Source organism: Lissotriton helveticus, chromosome 11 (genome assembly GCF_964261635.1).
Source record: "Lissotriton helveticus chromosome 11, aLisHel1.1, whole genome shotgun sequence".
In the NCBI taxonomy this organism is placed as follows: domain Eukaryota; kingdom Metazoa; phylum Chordata; class Amphibia; order Caudata; family Salamandridae; genus Lissotriton; species Lissotriton helveticus.
In genome coordinates, this window is record NC_136072.1 from 272,741,814 (window position 1) to 272,768,048 (window position 26,235).

At 43.9% G+C, this 26,235-nt stretch overlaps 1 protein-coding gene across 1 annotated transcript in view; it reads right to left on the minus strand.

The window, feature by feature from the left end:
* Positions 1-209: 209 nt before the first annotated feature.
* Positions 210-26,235, minus strand: part of EIF4EBP1 (eukaryotic translation initiation factor 4E binding protein 1) — a 64,097-nt gene continuing 38,071 nt past the window's right edge. The window contains exons 2-3 of the mRNA XM_078668171.1: positions 12,255-12,425; positions 210-645 (exon numbers count right to left, since the gene is read on the minus strand). Coding sequence (XP_078524297.1) covers positions 614-645; positions 12,255-12,425 — 203 coding nt within the window. The 3' untranslated portion in view covers positions 210-613. The remainder of the gene's footprint in view (positions 646-12,254; positions 12,426-26,235) is intronic.

Consider the following 26,235-nt stretch of genomic DNA (forward strand, 5'->3'; position numbering starts at 1 on the left):
AGCAGATCCACCCTTGTTAATAATACTCCAGCACCCCCGAACGAGTGTGTCATTGCTCGCTTCCTTCACGGTGAAATGTTGACGCTCCCAGTATGATACACAGACGTAAAACTGGCAGCCTGCGTTTTTCTTTTTCACTACTGCTGGTGATTCCATGACACCTAGCTCCTCGTAGTATTGTTAGCCTAGCTAGTACAAGAAATCAAAAGTACAGACACAGTTTTTATTCCCACAATCAGATAATTACATCCAATTTTTATTTCTCCCTTTCCATTACAGTTATTGTGTTTTTACTCACTGATTACCAAAGATTGAGAAAATTGAAATAATAATAATAAAAAAAAACACTGCAAGAGCTCCCAATAGGTCTTCGCCTGAGGCGGGCGCTCTCCTCTATATACACACATGCGACTCCGTCTCTACTCCTTCAACCTGGGCCCAGTATTTGGCCGTTCCCTGTCGGTAGTAGGATTAGATGGGTCTGCCCTTCGTGGTGAACGAGATCACTCGGATATAAAGCATGGGCTAACTCTAAAAAGCTTATTATGTGGCATCGGGGTCCACAAGCCGAGGCCCGATTTTGGGAGGATATCTCGTTCAGTCAAGGCAAGTTTTAGATGTCCATCTCAAACTGCGCTTCCTCACCTGCAACAGAAAAGTAGACATGGGTGAGATCCGATGATGCACACGTTAAACATCATATACACAACATTCACAAGGAAAAGACTCAATAACACTTTCTTGACGCTCTCCACCTCTATCCACACCTGCCTTTCAAAGTCTACGTATCAAATTAATTTTTTGAGCCAATAGCTTAGTTCACATTTACCCTGTGCACTCCCCTAACAGGGGCCATATTGGTGAGAGGTCAATTGGGGAAGCCACCTGGATGTGAGTGACTACTATCCTCCAAATCCCTACATGCAAATTCATTCCTGTACATGCCTCTGAACAGAACCGTTGAATCCTGGATCACGAGACAGGAAGAAAGCCCTAACTACAGGCGCCTGGCTTCACCAGTCTGGAAGGACTTATGCGCCTCCATGGGTTATTTGGCTCCAGCAGTCAAAGATCAGTGGCCACTTGGGAAGAGCTTTTGCAGTTCACAGCCAAAGCCTCTATTAATCCACATTAAGCAGAATCATGGAACAGACAAACAATAAGACTTGCTTGGCAAATAGGATTTCCCAACTCCTGTAGAAGTAAAAGAGCTGGCGGCACACAAGCATATCAGAACTAAAATCACGCTAGCCATTAACCTAAATATCACATCCTACTAGGGGGCAAATATACTCTAGAGAGTGCATCTGGCTCTCAAACTTTGCACCAGGTGGAAGCTAGAGAAAACCTGGTCCGAAAAAGGACTGTCCTGTCAATTGTCTCCACTGGTTAATGTAAACCATCCAATAAAACCGGCCGTTGGGCAGAATCTGGTGCAGACCATACAAAATTGCTTTTTTCCCCGAACGATACAGAAAGCAAAGTTCGGTAAAATAAACAAATTAAAAGCATGACTCAATTGAAAGTTCACGCTCGTTATAACAGATTTTTTTTTAAATGTGGGTGGAGAATGAATTGCCTTGCTTACTCAATCGACTAGTGCTATTGGCATTGGGAAGAGGAGAACACATTTCAGTGTGTGTGTGTCATGTTTGGTGACGAGTAAGTAGCACGTTTTGGAGGAGTGCGATTTGTCTGCAGGAATATAGTTGCGGTATGGAGACAGACATTGGCACAGAAATGCAAAAATAGACAAGAAGGCAGACTGTCACATAGGGAGGGAAGTACAGAAGCAAATGCACACACAGTTACATGAATAAGAATAACACAGTGACACAAAAGCTATGCTTGCTTGTGGACATATGCAGACAGAGGCAGGCACATCCATGCTCAGACACATGCACTAATGTGCACACACACACACACATTTCAGTGACTTATCTTTTCACACGTTAGTTCCGGTTTTAGACTGAGTTGATCAACACAGTCCAGTACTTCTCTTTCTTAGGTCTAACGTATATATTTTATGCTATCATGCTCAAACGTGATCTTGTAAATACAGGGAATGCGTTTGCTGCCACCTTTTAACAATCCCACAGGAGATTACGTGCGAAGATTCTTAAGGTAATTCTCTCCGTCCACCTCCCCTTTCGAAATATTGGTAGGATAAAATTATCCATCAGGTAAATTGACCTATTCTTACACAAGGGAGAGCCCAGTGTGATTTAAAAAAATAGCTCACTAAAAATAAGAGAAACCAAACAAATATTCACAATTTGGTATTAAGCAAAATTGAAGCTTCAGAACCATGCATAAGCTGGTTTTTAATGACTATACGTTGGATACGAGGGATTTTCCTTTTCCTAAAAACGAATTTATTTAGCAGTCTTTTTTGGATAGAAGTATTATTCTAGGGTATTTTTTACTTACTCAAGCTTTAGCAAACACAAATAAAATGTATTGGATATCCTTGTGTAAAGAAATGAATTTGAGTCAGTAAAATCTCCCAAATTTTTTTGGGGCACCAACTGGCCTGAGCCAGCATAAAGTCTATAAGGGTAAGAAAACAGCGGTTTAAATCTTTACTTAATTAGGCGGATTAATCTTCTAAGTGCAAAAGCCGCTGCTTTGCATATTAAAGGTGCCACATTTTCTGGAATGGATATAAACCAAATTTTCATGTAATATATTTAACCCAAGGTACACAAAAGTGATCAAGCACGCATCAACATCACTAGGGGAGACCAGTGGAGTGAGTGAGTGTATTATTTATATATTTTTTCATATTCAACTATGAGCTAATTGGAAATAAATTAATAATTTCTCGTCTCAACAACATACCCCGATTCACCATTACTACTGCACTGCTAATTATTCTCTGTGGCGTCCTTTCAAACAACTTTAGTCTACATGGACAGCACACCAAATGTATACATATTTCTCATACGGTTTGAATAATGAACTTTGTATAGTGGTTGTGAATCTTGCAATAATAAAGACTTTTTTGGATATAGACACTGGATTCTATGGAGACTGTCTTATCCTTACAAGGCAACTTCCCAATGCTAAACTGAGGTCATATGAAGAAATATTTTAGAAATAGAAAATTAGCATTATTTTTTAACAATTTGTCCAAACGAATTGGTGTAATATTGACCCAGCCTGGCGAAAATATTCGATATATAATGGATTCTTCTGCTCAGAGGGGCTGACAGGGAGCACCTTAGTAAATCGGTGCATATTTAGGTTTAGCAGAGGCGATCGCACCAAGTAGCTGTTGACCTGGCAGGCAACTAACAGCCAGATGCATCAACCTAAAAAACGGTCGCAAACGGGCAGATTCTCAGAATCTACCCCTTTGCGACCGGTACTAAATCGCAATTAAGGAATCTCTAAATTGAGATGCCTTAAATTGCGCTTGCATTTAAGGAATCCCACATTGAGATTCCTTAAATGCAATGCATCAAACTAAAAAAAATTGTGATTTCGCAAATAGGAGTAGCAAATTACCATGAAGTTGAACTTCATGGTAATTTGCAAAAACATTGAAAAATGCACTAAAGTGCATTTTTCAAAGTTCCATTTTACACACACACATGCCCTTAGGGCATGTGTGTGTGCAAGATCTACCCATATGCAGTTTTAGGGGTGCAACAGGGTGTCCTTTGGATACCCCTGCACCCTTGAAATTGCATTCTCAATTTGCGATTCGCTAATTGCAAATTGAGAATGTCTTCCCATTCATTCCTATGGGCCTCTAGGCCCATAGGAATGAATGGGGAGGTATTCCTTAATTGCGATTCGCAATTAAGGAAAGTGTGGGAATCGCTATTTTTATAGCGATTCCTACATGCATAGGCTTTTGCGATTCCTAAATAGCGATTCCTTAAAAATCTCTATTTAGGAATCGCAATTCCATCTGTTGATGCATCTGGCTGATAGTCTTTAACTTGCGAACAGTGTAAAGGTGAGCTCTAGATGGTAAATCCAAGGTTAGCTGAAGAAACAAAATGATCCTAGTTTCAGGCTTGGGAGTTTAGGTGGACACACATCTGAACAAGCTAAATTGCCCTCAAGAAGAGCCTGAGCAGCAGTGTCGGCAGAGCAGTATTTCTGTTAAGTGTGATTCCCTAATGATGTTCTAGACACCACAGTTCAGTCGAAATAAGGAACATGAAGGAAACCTAGGGAAAGTGGCATAGCCTGCAGAGATTACGGGTATGTGATGAACAGCACCAGCTGGACATTAGTCTTTCTTTATTAGCTTAATAACAGGGTCTGGCCCACACACAAAGTGGCCGCATTTTCAAATATTTGGGAAAAGGGGGAACTATGACATGGAATTTGTTTTTGTAAAAAGAGCATTATAAGGACTTTTCAAAAGTACCTAATATATTAGCGATTACGTGTAATCTTACCAAGTATCTCCTTCATACAGATATCTGAATATTCTTTTAACATTATGCAGAGTACTGTTTATTAGCTGTCCTTGTAGAAATTCTTACAGTAGCACTCAGCTACTGATCCTGCACAAAACCTGGCTGTGGAAAAAGCACTCTTATAGCATATGTCATCAGAATTTCTTCTCTAACACCAAAAGAAAGAGAAACTTAGTAACATGCCCAAACAGAACGGGAGATTTGACTTTATTATAAACCTGCTTGATCACAGAGCTAATGCGAGAAACGTCACCCAAGTGTCACACATCTACAGGTAACAGCACCATTTGCAAAGCCGGGTGTTGCAAAGCCGCACAGTAAATTCCCAAACCAGCTTACACGAATTAAAATTAGATTATGGGGGGTATCAAAGTAGTCTACGGTGCAGTAGCTCCAGCCAACTCCATTTTCACTCCCATGCCCCTCACAAAATATCACGAGCTACACTTCCAACCTATTCATGTCTTGAGCAGCTTGAAGTTCACAATCCTGCACAGCCAACCCGAACAGCTCCAGTTGGAACACTCTGGAATATTTGTGCACCAGGCACCTCGTGGCTTGGCACCTGAAGCAGTTTTTTTTCCATTTTAGAACAATGCAGGCATCTGATCAGAGTCACACGCTTTACATCCTGTTTAAACACCAGTTGCATAGTCTTTGGGGCGCTCTGCCAGGCTTAGAAAACCTTTTGGAGGAAATCCAATTAGATCTCATGCTGAGATGTATTGTTGTATTGTATTGTAGTTGAATTTATAGGGCGCGCAGCTACCCACAGATGACAGCCACATAACACACTTCGCTGAACCCACGCCTCACACAGCACTATCCACCTGCTCATAAAAGTATCTAGGTTTCAAAAACGTCCCTCACTTGTCATGTCTCTGTACTGTCTACACTTCCAAAGATATGCTGAAGGTTGGTTCACATTTAATTGGGATATGACTGACGAATCTGCATTCGTTTGAGAAACCCCCCGATTGGTGCATGTCCCAATTTCCAAGATGGGCCTGTTGCTATTAGTTCTCTACCTATCCTACCCCTCTATTCAACAATATCAACGCCCGTTTGCTGCAATACGTAGAGACAAAATAAAGCCTGCCCAAAAGCAAATCCATTTGATAATTTGCTGCTTTTACGTGTAGTGTCCTGTCCGACTCAATAACCTAATGTTCCAACTGATGTAGGTTTGAGTGACTTAAGAGCCTAGCACATTATTCCCACACCTGCGCCTACATGTGTTGCATATTGCGGATCCTCATACGTTGTAAATAATATTGTTCATGCTTTGGCCATTTACAGTGACAAGGAATGGACTACTGTAGAACTAGACCAGCTGTATAACGAACTAACAATATCCCAAGGCCATTCACAACCACAATATTTCCAATGCATTTCTAGGTTACAAGGACTACTTTCCAAATGTGCACAAACAGAAGCATTTGGCTTTAATGGTCCAAACCATTCGGGGCCAAATGCTTATGGGCTTCACTCGAGTAGACATCTAGGCAACTTTTATGCCCTGGTAAGCCTAGCCCAGGCCACCCTAGGGGAGCGGAGGGCCAGCGTATGGCCCTCAGCAACTGGCGAGCACTCGGACCCTGTCACCTCCGACTTTACAGAAGTCCGAACACAAGAACGTGGCACTATTCCATGCAAATCTATAAAGGATTTACCTTGCAGAATTAACAGCTAATGTTTCAAAGGAGTAAACCAGAAGCAATACTGTGATGTCCTGTTTTTGGTGTATTTCACTAAGGGTAGAGATGTGTTGCACACTAGTAAGCGATCCTCTGTCCCAATATTGTGTGTGTGTGTGCGTCTATTGATATGAAAAGTGAGAGGGTCTCTATGCCCCGCAGGTGCTTGCAGTTTACGGCCTGAGGTCAAAGGGTGATAAGCTAACCCAATGAGAGTGGAGTGTAGACTGTGGTCTGACCCATTGGATGAGGAGTTTCCCAGAGTGTGAATGTATACTGCAAGGGGAGTGAATGAAGAACAAATGTTTTGAGAGTTTGAGGGATGTTTTCTGACACAGGACATAATCATGTTCTTAGAAGCGGATATTAAGAACCAAGAGAGTATCATCAGTGGGCGCCCCAATGAAAGAGGACGTGAGCACCACCATCATTTTTTGTTTTTATTAATAATTTCCTTCCTGTGGCATTTTTTGATGGAGTTTCCTAATTATTTGGTGCTCCATTTGTCTGTGTAGTGCTACAATGTTTGTGGGAATCTTTTGAGAGGATTGTGTTTGGTTGGCATGTTTGCTACAGTTGTGCTGGAAGGTGGTCACTGAACCAGGAAGTGGGCAGAAACCTGCACTTTGCTGCGAGTATTCATGCTCTAACTTATTCTTATGTGAATCTGTAACTAGCTGAAACCATTTGTTTTTCTTCAGTCAAAAACCACCTTTAAAACCATCTTTATAATAAATATACGATTTAATGCTACCCAGCTGCCTAACAAGCAACATGACCTGGGTGCTGTGGTACTGTTCTTCTTCAAGTAGGGGTCTCCTTCATGCCTTTCTCCATATTAGACAACATTAAACATCAGGGTCTTGATGTTCAAATGATTTGACATTCGCAAAGTGAGTTCAAAAAAGGGGGATATTACCAATCACACAAGGGGATGTGGGCAGTCATTGACAATTCTGTTGTGAATAGCAAGGAGGAGGAGGGCACACACTGGTTGCAACATGTTACAGCCTGCACGGGAACATGCAGCAGTCTAGAAACACATGCAATGAAGCAAGGCTCCTCAACCCCTGTCTTAGAACAATTTCAAGGCCAGCCCGGCTCCTGAAGAATCGTAGAGATCCAAAAACAGATTTATTGTGGCTCAAGCAATCCAAACAATGACGTCACCCATTATGCTGCTTTTATAGCATCTTCTCTGCTCCCGCGTGTAAACCAAATAACTCCTTGGCCTTTTATTGTTCAGTCACCCATCTCTATATTAAGCATTCCGCTCTCCAACCAGGAGACTCCCTCTTCTATCCCTCGGTGGCATCGCGCGCAAAGTCCCAGAACTCACGCGCTTGGCCGTGTAGCTCATAGTTCACGTGTCTCTGGGCACTAACTCACGGTTTCAGGAAGGCTGGTCTTCCAGCATAGTCTCTTAAGCAGAGCCCCGTGATTATGGGTGCCTCCCCCCAGAGAGCATAGAAGGAATCGGTGTCTCCGGGCACTTCCGATACAAATGTCCTCGCGACTGTCTATCTTTGAAGGGGCACCTCGTTTTCTAACGTAATCAAACACGACTTAGATCCGTGCCGGCATGCAAATATATTACTTTCTCAGTACAACAGTGCCATCTACTGTCAAGAACTGAATAACGTGCCCAAGATCAACAGCTAGTCTATTCTAGAGACACCTCATTCAGACGGCACAATAAGCAAACATATACGGTGTACAAAAAGACAAATATCAGAGGCACTAATGACCTAAATGCTAGCAAGTCACCAAAGTCACTACACCGAGAGCACACGTCACACGCAGGTCTGTTTAACAGATCTATTGAGGCTTCCAAGCCGCATAATTCTTAGAAGCTGGGTTATCCAATGACATTGTTCACTGCTGCATCTACCAGAACACTCTCCTTCTGCCCTTGCTTTATTAGTGAAAAAAAAGAACAAGGGGAACCCTACTCACAGCGGAACCAGGGCAGTGCGTTTATCTAGAAAAACAATGGTTCCTATGGCATTTCACTTTTCTGCTACTTAATGAATATATTACGCTTAATAGCAATTCAATCATTGGAGGGAGGGTGGCAAGGAAAGAAGAGACACACAACTGTGATAGTTCAAAACATTTTCTTATATTTCAAAATAGAAACGAATAATACTTGTAATTTAACTGCGACATACATATATTGTACAAAGTGCAATGTGTCCCAAGTGATATAGTGAGCGAAACAAAAAACGTGTAAATTGGAGTGAACTATACAAGTTTCAGAACTTGCTTTATTAGTGGCAGTGGTTGCAGGTTGTCGGTGGCACTGGCACTCATTTCTGGGCAACTGGACTTATCTTTCATCATCATCCGACTTTTATCCAGAGCCTTACCTCACCTGGTTTTCGAATGGGAACTTCAGATTTGATTTAGCAAGACTGCGATTAAGCCTACTGCATCTGATAAGTGCTTTTACTCAGAATATGCTCAAGTTAGGAATACATTTGTGTGTCCTATTTTTCGCTCCTTTAATACGAACAACTATAAGGAGGCTTTTAAGTGATTGCAAACGCTGGAGAATGAGAAAGTGTGCATGGCAGTGTGAAACGTTGTCCTATTTTCACCTATTTTCCTATTTGATATCATGTCCTCTGATGTGCTTTGAACTCTGTGATGCTGCTATAGTTATGAAATGTTATTACCTGTACTTTTAGGGCCACGATTGGCCGAATGAAGTTTTGTGACTGACGGAACCAGAGCAATATATAGAAAGGCTGAAAATGCAATAGGTCTCGCAATAGAAGAGTTTGACGTTTTTCGTTTTGCAAATGGATGAGTGGCGTTGCGTGGATGAGTGGCGTTGCGTGGATGAGTGGCGTTGCGTGGATGAGTGGCGTTGCGTGGATGAGTGGGGTTGCGTGGATGAGTGGGGTTGCGTGGATGAGTGGCGTTGCGTGGATGAGTGGCGTTGCGTGTGTGAGTGGCGTTGCGTGTGTGAGTGGCGTTGCGTGTGTGAGTGGCGTTGCGTGTGTGAGTGGCGTTGCGTGTGTGAGTGGCGTTGCGTGTGTGAGTGGCGTTGCGTGTGTGAGTGGCGTTGCGTGTGTGAGTGGCGTTGCGTGTGTGAGTGGCGTTGCGTGTGTGAGTGGCGTTGCGTGTGTGAGTGGCGTTGCGTGTGTGAGTGGTGTTGCGTGGGGGGATGGATGGATGGATGGAGTGGGGGGATGGAGTGGGATGGATGGATGGAGTGGGATGGATGGATGGAGTGGGATGGATGGATGGAGTGGGGGGATGGATGGAGTGGGGGATGGATGGATGGATGGATGGAGTGGGGGATGGATGGATGGAGTGGGATGGATGGATGGATGGATGGATGGATGGATGGAGTGGGATGGATGGAGTGGGATGGATGGATGGATGGATGGAGTGGGGAATGGATGGATGGATGGAGTGGGGGGATGTATGGATGGAGTGGGGGGATGTATGGATGGAGTGGGGGATGGATGGAGTGGGGGATTGATGGATGGAGTGGGATGGAGTGGGATGGATGGATGGATGGATGGAGTGGGATGGATGGATGGATGGATGGAGTGGGATGGATGGATGGATGGAGTGGGATGGATGGATGGATGGAGTGGGGGGATGGATGGAGTGGGGGGATGGATGGAGTGGGGGGATGGATGGATGGAGTGGGGGGGATGATGGAGTGGGGGGAGGGATGGATGGAGTGGAAACCGGGCGGCAAGGGCTGTGATTTATAATGTGTTATGTTTAGTAGTAAACGGGCGTACGACATAGCAGGTATGTCCATCTTTAATGAATATGTAGGGCACAAATGACGTGATAAACAGAAGAGGCGCAGATTGGTGGTTGAAGAGCCCAGAGAGTAGTAAAAACAATAACAAAAGATGCAGCAAAGGCTTCAAAGTTAAGAAAAGATGCAGGCACTGATTTGGTATTGTGAGGAGGAGGACATGTAACCGGAAATACAATGTTTATAATGTAAAAGTTTAAATCAACAGGAAACATGAGAAATTACCTGGCTGCAGTGGAAATTAAAGAGAAACATGCAGACAAAGGTTTTATGCCGGAGGACACAAATGAACCAGGACGGGAAAGCAAATATTTATGATGTAAAACTATATTAACAGCAAACCTGCGAAACCATGTGGGGAAGGAGGATATTTAATAAACAGAGAGGTAGGTGAAAACATAAAAGAAACAGGCAGGCAAATCTTTCTGATTCTATAGAGGTTAAAACGCACGGGGAAGCTTTAATTTGTAATTTAAAACGTTAATGTAGCAGGAGTTTAGAAGTGTAGATAGTTTAAAAGATTAAATAAACAGGAGTAAGCAGGCAATGAAACATAACAAGTGAGACGGAAAGCCAGAGGCCAGCATCAAACGGACAATACAGAGGGTCTGTTGCTTGTGTGCTCAGCCGTGACCTGCGCCAAGGAGCTGAGAGCGTTGGGAGAAGGGGGTGTAGTGCACGCGCTGGGAAGAGCAGCAGCAGGGAGGGGGTGGCAAATGGTTCTTTGCTTTGGGCGCTCTGTAGTGGGGAAGGGGGATGGGGCACGTATAGGAGGTGGCAGGAAAAACAGGGACAGGGTAGAAGAAACAGTAAGGGGATGGGATAAGTTGAACAAGTGAAAAATGAGTGAGCCCCTTCATGGTTGTGTGTGACAGACACCTCCTTTATGCTGCAGTAATATCGGGGAATTCAGAAGTAACAAGGAGTGGGGGAAAGGAGCGGTGGGAGCGAGAGGAGACGAGATGCCAGCAGAGCCGAGGATGGGAACCCAGAGGCGGCCCTAAGGCTGGCAGCAGAGAGGGGAAGTCGGAGAGGCTGTGTGCGGGGAGAGAGGAACAGATGGCTGTGAAGCAGGGGGTGTGAAGGATGGGGGTGGGTGGGGAGCGTAGGGACGGCTCAGATGCCTGAGGCAGAGCGCACGCTTTAATTTGTAATTTAAAACGTTAATGTAGCAGGAGTTTAGAAGTGTAGATAGTTTAAAAGATTAAATAAACAGGAGTAAGCAGGCAATGAAACATAACAAGTGAGACGGAAAGCCAGAGGCCAGCATCAAACGGACAATACAGAGGGTCTGTTGCTTGTGTGCTCAGCCGTGACCTGCGCCAAGGAGCTGAGAGCGTTGGGAGAAGGGGGTGTAGTGCACGCGCTGGGAAGAGCAGCAGCAGGGAGGGGGTGGCAAATGGTTCTTTGCTGTGGGCGCTCTGTAGTGGGGAAGGGGGATGGGGCACGTATAGGAGGTGGCAGGAAAAACAGGGACAGGGTAGAAGAAACAGTAAGGGGATGGGATAAGTTAAACAAGAGGCTGGGAAACAAAGAACGTGTAGCTGGAGGGGGCGGGATGGATTACAGAGAAGGAAGACGGGTGGGAGAAATGTTCGAAAAACAAGTAAACGAGTAAAACAAGAGCACTTACAGGGGGCGGAGCAGGGAGAGCGGCCTTTGAAGTGCACTTTACACGGCCGGCCGGCAGTGAAACTGAAAGCATGGCCGGCCGCCGTGAAAGCCTTTGATGACGCAGCAGGGGGAACAGACGGCGAGAGGGTGTGAAAGCAGCAGGGGCAGGCAGGCGGCTGGGGGCATGTGCACGCGCTTTTAAGCGCATGCGCATTAAGCTTCAATTTCACGGGCACTGCAAGGAATCGCCACGATTCCTTGCAAGTTGGTTAAAGACTGTTTAAGCCCCAATAGTCTCGCAAGCTCGATGCGCATGCGCATCGACAGGCGAGGCCTAAAAAGTGGGAAGATAAACACAGGAAAACAGTGACAAAGGAGGAAATCAGTAATGAAAAATAATCTGCAAGTGTTTTATACAGCCACAGACTGGTAGGTTGGTGGGAAAAAAAAGCATGAAAAGTGCCAGGCTCCTACAAAATAATTTGAGCCCCTGCTTCCCCCTCTCACTTTTTTTAAACAATTTAAGCACTACTTCCCTAGAGTTATCTATAAACTTATAATCTTTTCGACTCAATAACACAATTGTCACCCGTTAGATTCGCGACTCAGCCCATTCATCTCTGCAGTTCATTTCAGAAGCGACACTGATCACCAGCTCACCGAAGTTAAAGGTAGCAGCGGATCTCAAACCTGCGCCCTACACTCGGCTCGACTCACCATTGACCGGCTTTTCCTCGTGGTGGTTGGTGTGGTTCGCCTCCTGCTTGGGCTCCTCTGTGCTTGGGCTGGTCACACCTGGAATGTTCGGAAGGTCACGGGGTGGAGTTTTGGTAACGGGTGAATTGCGGCACTCCATCAGAAACTTGCGATCGTAAATAATTCTTGTGCCTGAAAAGAATTCAGAGTGTCCAGTTACTTCTGTCCTAAGGTCAGATCACATTTTAAAAGGTAATCAGACTAAATAGTGGTGTCACACACAATGGATACAAAATGCATTGTAGGGAAAGCTCCCAATCTTGCTCTGGTAACAGTGAAAGGGGCAGATGGAATGTACCAGGCAAACCATCTTCTATTACCAGGCAAACCATCTTCTATTGCTTTATTCCTGGTTTTAATTTTTCCTACATAGCGCTACTCCAATTGTCCCAATCATTTACCTTCCCGGGTTACAAGGTAGCAAGGCCAGGTCGCTTTCTTCGCATGGACACAATGACACTGAATATACCCAATACCCACTCCATCTATAGTTGAACATTCTTGCATTAACAGGCATGTCTATAGAAATAATGTTATTTCAACAGAGGTTTCTTGCTGCTATTGACGGTAATTTAAGTTTACTGTTACCCAACGAAATGGTACTCCTTTTATCAACCTCAAAAGACTGAGGGGCATATGTAGGTAAATCACATTTTGCGATTCTCAATTAGCGATTTTTAAGGAATCGCTATTTGAGAATTGCAAAATGGAATGTAGGTAATAATTTGCAATTTTATTGCGAATCTCTAAAATTCCTTACTTGCGATTAGCAAATTGTGAATCGCAATTAAGGAATGAGTCTCCCATTCATTCCTATGGGCCAAGAGGCCCATAGAAATGAATCGGGATACATTCTCAAATTGCGATTTTCTATGAGAAAATCGCAATTTGAGAATCGCAATTCCAAGGGTCCCAGGGTGTCCAAAGGACACCTCTTGCACCCCTGGACTGTGCCTGTAAGTATATGTGGCGCACATACATGCCCAAAGGGCATGTCTGTATGCCACATGGCACTTTGAATAAAAAAAAAAAAAAAATTTGAAAGGAAATCGCAAAATACCATCTACTTGAAGTAGGTGGTATTTTGCGATTCCTTAAGTCAAAATCCCAATTTTAAAGGCATCCCTACATAGCATTTAAGGAATCGCAAAATTGTGATTCCTTAAATGCTTGAGCAAAATAAGGAATCGCAATTTTTACGATTCCTTATTTTGCTAAGTGGCACCTACATACCAAAAGGCCGTTTGCGATTCGCAAACGGCGCAATTCTGCGAATTCCGGCATTTGCCAATCGCAAACGTCTACCTACATATGCCCCTGAAAGTCTAAACAGACCCGCAGGTACGCAAACAGGTGACCATGGGGTCCAAAGCAAATACCCGGGGTGGAGGCACTATAACAGACTCAGAAATTTGACTTACATAGCCAAAAACCTTCCTCATCTACGGCTCCAATTTTTGAAGAAATGGAAATCAATGAATTATGCTCAAGATGAGCCTTAAACAAAACGGTAAAGCACATAACAGGAGTTGCGTACTTTACTAACTAAACTAGTGGTATTCTGTGGTTAACTCTGAATAAAGTGCACAAATAAAACATTAGAAAGCGAACACGCAAAATAAAAGCGGCACGCATTTTTGCCTGGCCCTGGCTTTTACATTCCACTTCCAACACATACTCCACTTCAACTGGATGAAAGGTGAGGTTTCATTCAATATGGGTTATTTGATGCTGGCCAGGGTTAGAAAAAGAAAAAAAAACTTCAGAAAGGTCCGTGTAGCCTTGCCCTGCTTCAATGAGCTGGCTTTAGAATCTCTTGCTTCATCTGACTGTCTTGGAAGCCTTCACTTTGTCTGAAAACAATCACGAGTGCAGGTCTTGGAAGAAGAGAATATATTTTATATTTAGTTGTAATAAGTGTGAAATTGTTTTAATACCCGCTTAAAGTAATTCTCCTCTCAAAGTCTTCTCACATTCTTCCTCGAGAAGAGCTAGGCACCTGCTTTTGAGTGTCTAGCTTCAGTTTTGGTTTAATCACTTCTTCCACTTGCTGCATTGCAGAAAATGAATGAAAGCAGCGTGAAAATGTACTGATTTTACCATTATCTGTTCCAATGGTTCAGACGGCAAAGTGCTGGTCCACTGACATGGTCAATCACGCTTTCAATATTTTTGCAGCTAGATATTTTCCTTGAAACATCTCTATGAACTTTCCAGAGTGTCCTTCATATGAGTCTATGAAAACCAATCGACCTGTTACTGGATCTCAAAAGGTGAAGCATGCTTTTTAGGTTTTGCTGGCAATGCGTACGAAGTACGCATGCGCTTGCAAAATCCTTATGTTTCTCTGTTGGGTCGGGTATCCGCCCTCTCCTCGCCCCCTCCTCCCATTGGCTAGCTCCATAAATGGAGGCTAGCCATTGGGAGCCGGATCTGTCCGTCAAAGGCCGGACCAGATTCGGGGGCGTTCCCGCTATTTTTTCCCTCTCCGCCTCTGCGATGTCGTCATCGCGGCGGTGGGCGGAGTTTCGTTTTTTTTAATTTGGTTGTTTTTCCCATTACGCGGCCGACCGCCGCTGGAGGAAGTCGAGGTGAGTGCTGCCGTTCCCTCCCCCCTCCCGCTGTCCGTGAGCCCCCCCCCCCGCCCACCTCATGTCGTCAGGGGCCTCAGAAACTCTTCATTATTTAAATTGAGCGCTGACCATACCCGGGCCTCGGCCGGGCCTCAGTGGCTGCCGCTAGTGTTCCTCAGGACTGAATTTAATGGTGCGCGGGAGGAGCCGGCTGGACGCTTCTTCCCCCTCTTATATTGGCTTGCGCATGCTCTGTGCTCGGCAAACTTTTCCAAACCACTTCCTATAGATTCAGTATTCCCCACGTCTCCATATATTCCTTCAGATGGTCTCATTTTAAGACTCGCCTCCTATTTTAGCCACAGTGACTGTCACTTTTCACAAGAGACAGTCCTACCACCTATCGCACTTTTTTTTAATCCACATTTCGCTAGAATATCTTATTTATCACATTTACGCAGCAGCACCCTATAATTTCAGCGTTCACCGCCTGTACGCAGAAGCATTCTATAACCACTGCATTAACCACATTTATGCAGCACTCTACAACCTCCGCATTCACCACCTTTACGCAGCAGTACTTTCTAACCTCCGTATTCACCATTTTTACAAAACAACTCCACAAAATCCCACTGTTTTTCGCCCTTTACACAACACTGTATTACTTCACTATTCGCTTCCTTAAATGGCAATGCTCTGTATAACCTTCAAAGTCGCCACTTTTACACAGCAGTGCTCTCTATAATCTTAGAGTCCACCATCTTCAGCAGCAGCACTCTATAACCTGCACATTAACCACCTTTACACAGCAGCACTCCTAACCTCCGCATTCACCAACTTTACGCAGCAGCTCTATGTATTCTTCACATTCACCACCTTTATGCAGCAGAACTCGCAACCTCCGCATTCACCAACTTTACGCAGCAGCTCTATGTATTCTTCACATTCACCACCTTTATGCAGCAGAACTCGCAACCTCCGCATTCACCAACTTTACGCAGCAGCTCTATGTATTCTTCACATTCACCACCTTTATGCAGCAGAACTCGCAACCTCCGCATTCACCAACTTTACGCAGCAGCTCTATGTATTCTTCACATTCACCACCATTAAGCAGCAGCACTCTATAACCACCACATTCACCACCTTTATGCAGCAGCACTTTAAACTCCGTAATCACCGCCTTTACGCAGCAGCACTCTCTATAACCTCTGGCTGCTTAATACACCAACCATAACAATGAAGTGAAACGTGACACAGAGCGATTAAAGAAACATTAGTCCAAGTTCAGAGTTTTGGTCATGGTGAAGTGAGGGTCAGAAGTTAACAATCCCCACCCAGCCCCTAGCCACACCAGAGACTGAAAAGGGCCGTCCGTCACTCACCGGCCAATGAAAGAGCCCGCTCCACTCGGAGTATGTATTTCTTTAGTCAGAGATGTCTGACCTTAGTGAGACTCATTTGGGGCGAGGAGGCTGAATAGTAGTGACAGCACCGCAGCGCTATGCCAGAGTGTCCCTGCTAGTGCTTGGTGTTGGTGAAATGAGTAAAGATGCCCTCACCCCTTCGGGCCTCTTCCTGCCCCCAACCCTACCCCTAGCAGGTGATAGCCATGAGGTGGACATCTTTCAACTCAGTCCGCCCCCAAGCTGACCCTTCATGTATCGACCCCAGGACAGGATCAGCCCCGGGCTTTGCTGTCCTGGCAGCCTCTTTCGGCAGATGAGTTGTCATTTGGGACTTGAACCTCCGGTCCGAGGTGCCCCCTGCCCGTGTTAGCCAGAGGTCACTGCAGGTCCGAGGATCCCCCTGTTAGCCAAGAGGTCACTGCAGCTCTGAAGACACTCGTGTTAGATGGGCGCAGTCTCTTTCTGCTTGCACCGTTGGCACCCAAATATGTCCTGGTACCTGGCCATTATTGCTATGTGTATTGCACACCAATCACCGGAAGGAGGGTCGGTGTGCAGGTAGGGTGCTTCTCAAAGAAAAAGAGGGCCTTACACGCGTCTGCCAAAGTCCCGGGGACAAGAGTCTGCCACTTTAGTGTCACCTCACGTGCCCCACCAGTATCCATCGCTGCCGGCCTCCATCTGTGCAGCTTCCAGTGAGGGACCGCGTGCAGACACCCTAAGGAAGTGTTTCCAAACTGGAGATCCATGCAGGAGGCTCTCTGCAGGGGCGGTGGGAAGGGATACCTTGCAGGGGGTAGTGTGAGAGCACTTTGTGAGAGGGCATAGCCATATTGCACTTGTGTGAGAGGACATGTTGCGTTGGCTCTGCATCGAAGCCTGTTGATGAGGCATTGTTGTGTTCTTTTTGTATAAAACCATTGGGCTGAAGATTAATGTACAGGGCAGTGTTATGTAGAGCAGCACTGTACGAGTTCGACGTCCTAGGGACATTTACAGATCTATTGTGCACAGGGCTATTATGCATGGGTGTGGTGTAAAAGGTCTAATGAAGGAGTAATGTACATAAGACTTTTTGTATAGGCATAGACAGCAGCATCGATCCACGAGTTTTGTGCAGTGGTCATTGTGAAGAAGCGCCAAATAGTAAACTTAGCGCAGCTGCAATGTGTTGGTTTCTTGCAATGAAGCATGATGCAGGAGCATCATGCAGGGGTATTTTTATGGATTTTTGATGTGCAACATGATGAATGGGCAATTTGTGCATGGAAAACTGAATTGTTTGCAAGAAATATTTTCACGTTCGACATATGCCTCCATGCATTCCACAAATGTAAAAAGTAGTTTACGGCTCATGTTCATCCTGAGCTCCGAGTTTATGGCCTGACAAATGGCTTTGGGGAAAGCAGCCTTTCCAGCCCCTCCCAAATGTAAGCAATACATTGAAGTAATTTTTTTGGGCATGAACACGGGGCCTGGTAAGGTGGACAACAGAGCAGATTGGCAATGGAATGAAGCATGTCTAGCCTTAGGTTGCAGTCTGTGTAAGTGTCAACATTTGGAAAGGAAAATCCCCCAAGAGGGCCTAGCCTAGTGTTTGATGCAACCCTTGTGACCAGGCCAGGGAGTTTGCAGTTGTCATCTGAACTGTATACTATAATTTATGCGTTACCATTATAAGATGCAGAAGTGAAGTGGCTTTTTACTTGCAGGAAGTCATAGAATATCTTCGGAAAAATAGTTGTACATTTTATTTTTGTTGGACTGGAATGAATGGCAGCGACTGTGTTGCATGTCATTATGTGTTAATTAGTACTTACTGCAATATATCTAAAGGCTTTACATATTGCAATAACATGTTTATTTTTCAGTTTTATATAGTGATTTATTAACCTACTTGCTTTCTCAAATTTGCTTGAAAACTCACCATTTGCCGACTCTTTTTTCAAACTTTTCGCAAGGGGCATCCCCCCGAATACCCCTTATGACGGTTGAGATCGCTCGCTACCAGCAACTCATCCCAAACTTTTCCGCCACACCACTTTCAAATGTCACCAGCCGCCACTGCCGGCCATAATAATTTGAATTATAACTAAAGCCCCTGCCTGCCTTGCTAGCCTTGACCTGCCCCTGCCTGTCTCGCGCATGCCTCTGAAGCTGCAGGTCAGGCCTCAGCCCTTCAGGTGAGTCAGAGTCTGTCCGAGTTCTAGGTGCTTCCATTATCTTTTTGCTGCACTATTCACTTTGGTCTGGTAGATTTAATGTTTCTTACCTCGCTGTGTTTTTTCCCTTGTTATGCCGTCTTATATTTCTTGTTTCCCTCAGTGTTGGGTTTTTGGTCCTGTACTCCGAGCGTTCAAGTACCTTTGCAGCAGATTACTTTCGGCCAACTTAGATTGATTTCCAGAATTAGCCATCGAGAAATTTTGATCTGGGATTTAGGAAGCATGGATTAACAAACTAGGCCTTGTTGAATTTCCTACCTTATTTTTTTTTCTCTAAAGTTCTTCTGTTGGGTTAATTGTAAAGTCGACAGTCAGGCATGTTTGTTTCTGTTACATCCCCTCCACCCCCCCAACGTTCCATGTTATTTTGCTGGCCTTACCACAAGAGATCTCCTGGTTATCTGCAGTGAAATAATGGAGTTCTGATAGGCAGAGCTCTTGACGGTGTGCCTGAAAAGCATCTGAATAGTCCATTATTTTCATCTCCATTGAATAACCTACCGATTGTGACAAAGAGACGATTACTGCATTAGTAGTGACCACGTGTCGAGTCTACTAGCTACACCGAATGTTAAAAAAGAAAAAAATCTTATTTTAAAAGTGCGAGACAGAGTTTAACATTTGCTTTGTGTGTTGTCTTAAATTACCTGTGAGCTTTGCTCAAAGCGTTCACAAATGTAATATTGCTATGTATTTGCTTGGTGGTGTTTGGGTGTCATGCCCTCTGATCACCTGTCGAGTTATTTCCAATAGAATACATTAGACTAAGACCAGGTCGCGCCTGCATTAGCCTAGCCGGAGCTCTCTGATGGCCGCAGAAATCAGCCAAGGAAAGCGTTTTCCTTTAGAGCCACGGTCCCTGGTTCGATCCGGGGTATTTGCTAACAGATAACACCTCCGTGGCATCTTTCTGGAAGGGGGGGGGGGGGGGGAGTTGGTGTTGTTTACTCATTGCACAGGCCCTATGTATTTTACTCTCTAGGGGCTCGCAGTGTGTGGATGGGGGCTCGCAGTGTGTGGGGGGGGGGCTCGCAGTGTGAGGGGGTGCTCTGTGTGTGGGGGGGCTCGCAGTGTGTGGGGGGGCTCTGTGTGGGTGGGGGCTCTGTGTGGGTGTGTGTGGGGGGGCACTGTGTGTGTGGGGGGCCCTGTGTGTGTGTGTGTGTGTGGGGAGGCTCTGTGTGGAGGGGCTCTGTGTGGGGGGGCTCTCTGTGGGTGTGTGTGTGTGGCATTTGCGAGAGATTAGGCTATTGCCATTGTAAATGACAATGCCATTTATTTATCTGTTTTCAAAACGAACACATAAATAAAAAATTTGTCATTTACAATGCCAATAGCTCTAACTTTTACAAAGGCAAAACCGTTGCATTGTAAATGCTTGTTCATTAGTATATTTTGATTTAGGCTTTCAAGGTGCCACAGTAGGTAAACAGAAGCAAGCTATTGCACTTCAATACATAAAAAATGATTAAAGGGACAATACATAACACATTTTCATTATAGATGCAATAAAAACATTTGGTCCCTTTACTCATTTTGTGCTTCTGCCCCCCCCCCCACGCCGCGTTCCTGTTGCCCATGAGCCTCTGTGCTTCTCCCATCGCCCTATGTTGCTGACCCCAGCCCTCCCCTACCTGCTACTCCGACTTATTAACATTTATAAATTAACAATATAAAATCAAAAACACGACAAGGGGGGTGCTGCGTCATTTTGTAGGCACACGCACTCTTAACAGGCATACATCTACAAAATGAGGCAGTCATGCTGTACAGCATCTGAAGAGCCAATACTTTTCTACGGCGACAACTATTGGCTTGTTCTTTCCCTTTTAACCAGCCAAATTCTCAGCAGCTAGAGGGGCATACCTTTTATATTTCTATGTGCACACAGCGTGCTATTTTCCTTTAAGGGGATTAGTATACGTAGTGCGGTAGACAAGAGGTTAAAATGAATGTATGTATGTATATGGCCTGAGAAAATCTAATGGCTAAAAACTTTTGAATGCTATGCTTTGCCGCCCCAACTAAAGTGATTTTGAAAAACATATGTGCTGTAAGTAAAACTGTAATGTTGTTAACCTCTCACTTCTCATTGAAAAAGTCTTTGTCGAACAAGATCAATGGGAAACTAAGTATGTCAGAACCCATGTAGAACCCCGTATTCAGGTCTAGGATGTTGCAGATAGCTTCCGGCTAGTGGGATGTTCTCTTCCCTAACCCCCAGATTCATCAAAGTCCTGTTTTGCGAGTCCTTAATAGCGAATTTTAAGGATTCGCTATTAAAGACTCGCAAAACGGGATGCATGTAGAAATCGCAATGTTTTTAGCGATTTCTACTGCTTCCTTATTTGCGATTCGCAAATAAGGAATGGCTTTCCCATTCATTCCTATGGGCCTTTGGGGAGTCATTCCTTATTTGCGATTCGCAATTAGCGAATCGCAAATAAGGAAGCAATTTCAAGGGTGCCAGGGTGTCCAAAGGACACCCTGTTGCACCCCTGAAATGGTGATGTACACTGGTGTTGCGCACACACATGTCCCAAGGACATGTGTGTGTGTAACATACAACTTAGAAAAATGCACTAAAGTGCATTTTCCTAAGTTTTTGCTATTTACCACGTAGTTAGACTTCGCGGTAAATAGCGGCCCCAGATTGCGAATTCGCAATTTTGAAATGGTTCATGCATTGCATTTAAGATATCTCAAATTGAGATTCCTTAAATGCAAATAATCGCAATGTAGCGATTTCTAAAATTGCGATTTTTGCATTTGGGATGATGCATCCCAAATGCAAAAATACCGCTCGCAAAGGGCCAGATTCTCAGAATCTGGCCCTTTGCGAGCGGATTTTTGATAAATCTGGCCCTAAGTGCTGAGACTTCAAGCTGTCTTCTGTCTCTTGAGAGCACTGAGGAAGCTTCCATGTTACCAGGTCACACACAACCCTCTGGCGGCTCCTTCTAGTTAGGGGTCCAGGTGTTGTTCCACATACACCAAGTCGAAGTCTCACCACCTGAAGTATGCCTGTGCAAATCTAAAGCTTCAATCTCACACCCCATCAGATTTAGCAGAGTTAGCATGGGGGGGTCTCTCCTTTCCTCTTTTATCTTCTCCCTGGTTTACTACAGGGTTCTCGCTTATTTCTAAAACTCTATAAAGTTAGCGGTCAATTTGAAGCCTTCATGGTATCACAACTAGCAATGGCAAAAATGAGCTGGCTCTTGAGAAGGCGATTTACATTCATCCCCACCCATGGAACAAAATGCCGATCTCACCCACAGTGGTTTGGTACCCCTGACCCTATGCCTCTAGAAACAGGCCTGAACCTTATTTTCCTCTAGTCCTTTAAAGCTTCACTGTGAGAGAGGCACTAATACTCCTAGACTAAGTCATCTTGGGGCTTATTTGGGAGGTCATGTCGACCTCCTCTCCCCCATCTGTAGGCTGTAGGCATCTGTGAGTTTGAGCGGGCCCAGCTCTTCGCAGGTCCCTCTAGCCAAGAATAGGCAGGTTGCGCACCTGCTGCTACGAAACTAAGTACAGCACATTTACATACAATTACAGGCACTAATATTACACGACTTACAAGGTCTCTTCGTGTATTAAAAGAAACACATGAGCCAGTTAGAAATTTCTCTATGCAGTGAAGTTAAAATACCAGCATTATGAAGGAGGGGAAAAAGGGGATTTTCCTACACAGTTCCATTAAAGAGTCTGTCAGTAAAGAGCATGTGTAGGTTAGCTGAAATAACAGGTGGAAGCTTTAAAATCTGCATTGAACTGTTATACTTCCTGTAGAGCCATGTCTGTTTCCACAGTTGTCTTTGCAAACTATAGGTCACATAGGTTCTTCGTAAAGAAGCCACGATTGAGTAAGAAATCAATTTAATTTTGCAACTACTCCATTTGGAATGTCTATCTGATACTGCACCTTTCTGTACAGTATCAGATAGAAGTTCTTGCAAGGGTAGCTGGCGTATAGGACACCAACAACCAAGGTGACAAGTATGGCTTTAATTGTCAACTGTGGCTTGGATAAAATTATTTCTTCTTTTACCATTGGTTTTGTAGTAATTTAGAGAGTCCAGATCTATTTTCTATAGAGACTGGTTCTCCAAAAAAGGATTATATGGTAAGGGTATCCTGGTATCTAGCACTTCGGATCAAGGAGAGAGTCTCTAGAGGTAGACTGGCAGGACAAATGTTCTTTAACAGGTCTGAAGACTGGTTGAAATCGCACCTTAGAGGAGTCATTTCTTTTTTTCCCCCCTTTTTCTGTGAGGTATTTGGATAGTTCTTTAAAGTGTGAATTATTAAGATTGACATAATGCCAAATTTTAGGAAATTTGCAAATTATTTCATTTTAAAGCGGATAGTCAAAAATCACTGATCTTTTTGTCTCGCCTTGTGCTTACTGCTTTAGGGCTCATTCCTTATGTTTATACAGAAAGGGAACATCTTGATTTACACACCAATCGCTCCTACAGAGGTTTGGTATGCACACTGGTCTCTATCACACAAGAACCAATGTGTCCACCTTTTATAAACAAGTAGATCATGCTTTGTCAACCCTATTGATGTGAGTGAATGAATCTTACTCATCATCGTTATTGGTAACAATCTGAATTGCTTTTTAAGGATATTATTTCTCCCTCTGCTTTCAACACTTTCACTTGCAGTGCTTACATCTTTGATGACGTTCTCTTAATTTTACCACTAAACCTGCCCCAGCCTTATTCACCTTAAAACTTCAATGGTACCCAATTAACCTACGAATCCTATATTTTATATAATATTTTCTCCATATTTACATGACAGATTTGGGCTTTTGCTCCTTATTTTCTAATGATTTCACTCCACTAAATGTTGGGTCTATGCTATACTCATTGACATTATTAGCCCTAATGGTCATAGGAAGCTATATCTCCAATGGAGATACGACTCCCTCCCTTTGTCGAACAAGATCAATGGGAAACTAAGTATGTCAGAACCCATGTAGAACCCCGTATTCAGGTCTAGGATGTTGCAGATAGCTTCCGGCTAGTGGGATGTTCTCTTCCCTAACCCCCAGATTCATCAAAGTCCTGTTTTGCGAGTCCTTAATAGCGAATTTTAAGGATTCGCTATTAAAGACTCGCAAAACGGGATGCATGTAGAAATCGCAATGTTTTTAGCGATTTCTACTGCTTCCTTATTTGCGATTCGCAAATAAGGAATGGCTTTCCCATTCATTCCTATGGGCCTTTGGGGAGTCATTCCTTATTTGCGATTCGCAATTAGCGAATCGCAAATAAGGAAGCAATTTCAAGGGTGCCAGGGTGTCCAAAGGACACCCTGTTGCACCCCTGAAATGGTGATGTACACTGGTGTTGCGCACACACATGTCCCAAGGACATGTGTGTGTGTAACATACAACTTAGAAAAATGCACTAAAGTGCATTTTCCTAAGTTTTTGCTATTTACCACGTAGTTAGACTTCGCGGTAAATAGCGGCCCCAGATTGCGAATTCGCAATTTTGAAATGGTTCATGCATTGCATTTAAGATATCTCAAATTGAGATTCCTTAAATGCAAATAATCGCAATGTAGCGATTTCTAAAATTGCGATTTTTGCATTTGGGATGATGCATCCCAAATGCAAAAATACCGCTCGCAAAGGGCCAGATTCTCAGAATCTGGCCCTTTGCGAGCGGATTTTTGATAAATCTGGCCCTAAGTGCTGAGACTTCAAGCTGTCTTCTGTCTCTTGAGAGCACTGAGGAAGCTTCCATGTTACCAGGTCACACACAACCCTCTGGCGGCTCCTTCTAGTTAGGGGTCCAGGTGTTGTTCCACATACACCAAGTCGAAGTCTCACCACCTGAAGTATGCCTGTGCAAATCTAAAGCTTCAATCTCACACCCCATCAGATTTAGCAGAGTTAGCATGGGGGGGTCTCTCCTTTCCTCTTTTATCTTCTCCCTGGTTTACTACAGGGTTCTCGCTTATTTCTAAAACTCTATAAAGTTAGCGGTCAATTTGAAGCCTTCATGGTATCACAACTAGCAATGGCAAAAATGAGCTGGCTCTTGAGAAGGCGATTTACATTCATCCCCACCCATGGAACAAAATGCCGATCTCACCCACAGTGGTTTGGTACCCCTGACCCTATGCCTCTAGAAACAGGCCTGAACCTTATTTTCCTCTAGTCCTTTAAAGCTTCACTGTGAGAGAGGCACTAATACTCCTAGACTAAGTCATCTTGGGGCTTATTTGGGAGGTCATGTCGACCTCCTCTCCCCCATCTGTAGGCTGTAGGCATCTGTGAGTTTGAGCGGGCCCAGCTCTTCGCAGGTCCCTCTAGCCAAGAATAGGCAGGTTGCGCACCTGCTGCTACGAAACTAAGTACAGCACATTTACATACAATTACAGGCACTAATATTACACGACTTACAAGGTCTCTTCGTGTATTAAAAGAAACACATGAGCCAGTTAGAAATTTCTCTATGCAGTGAAGTTAAAATACCAGCATTATGAAGGAGGGGAAAAAGGGGATTTTCCTACACAGTTCCATTAAAGAGTCTGTCAGTAAAGAGCATGTGTAGGTTAGCTGAAATAACAGGTGGAAGCTTTAAAATCTGCATTGAACTGTTATACTTCCTGTAGAGCCATGTCTGTTTCCACAGTTGTCTTTGCAAACTATAGGTCACATAGGTTCTTCGTAAAGAAGCCACGATTGAGTAAGAAATCAATTTAATTTTGCAACTACTCCATTTGGAATGTCTATCTGATACTGCACCTTTCTGTACAGTATCAGATAGAAGTTCTTGCAAGGGTAGCTGGCGTATAGGACACCAACAACCAAGGTGACAAGTATGGCTTTAATTGTCAACTGTGGCTTGGATAAAATTATTTCTTCTTTTACCATTGGTTTTGTAGTAATTTAGAGAGTCCAGATCTATTTTCTATAGAGACTGGTTCTCCAAAAAAGGATTATATGGTAAGGGTATCCTGGTATCTAGCACTTCGGATCAAGGAGAGAGTCTCTAGAGGTAGACTGGCAGGACAAATGTTCTTTAACAGGTCTGAAGACTGGTTGAAATCGCACCTTAGAGGAGTCATTTCTTTTTTTCCCCCCTTTTTCTGTGAGGTATTTGGATAGTTCTTTAAAGTGTGAATTATTAAGATTGACATAATGCCAAATTTTAGGAAATTTGCAAATTATTTCATTTTAAAGCGGATAGTCAAAAATCACTGATCTTTTTGTCTCGCCTTGTGCTTACTGCTTTAGGGCTCATTCCTTATGTTTATACAGAAAGGGAACATCTTGATTTACACACCAATCGCTCCTACAGAGGTTTGGTATGCACACTGGTCTCTATCACACAAGAACCAATGTGTCCACCTTTTATAAACAAGTAGATCATGCTTTGTCAACCCTATTGATGTGAGTGAATGAATCTTACTCATCATCGTTATTGGTAACAATCTGAATTGCTTTTTAAGGATATTATTTCTCCCTCTGCTTTCAACACTTTCACTTGCAGTGCTTACATCTTTGATGACGTTCTCTTAATTTTACCACTAAACCTGCCCCAGCCTTATTCACCTTAAAACTTCAATGGTACCCAATTAACCTACGAATCCTATATTTTATATAATATTTTCTCCATATTTACATGACAGATTTGGGCTTTTGCTCCTTATTTTCTAATGATTTCACTCCACTAAATGTTGGGTCTATGCTATACTCATTGAC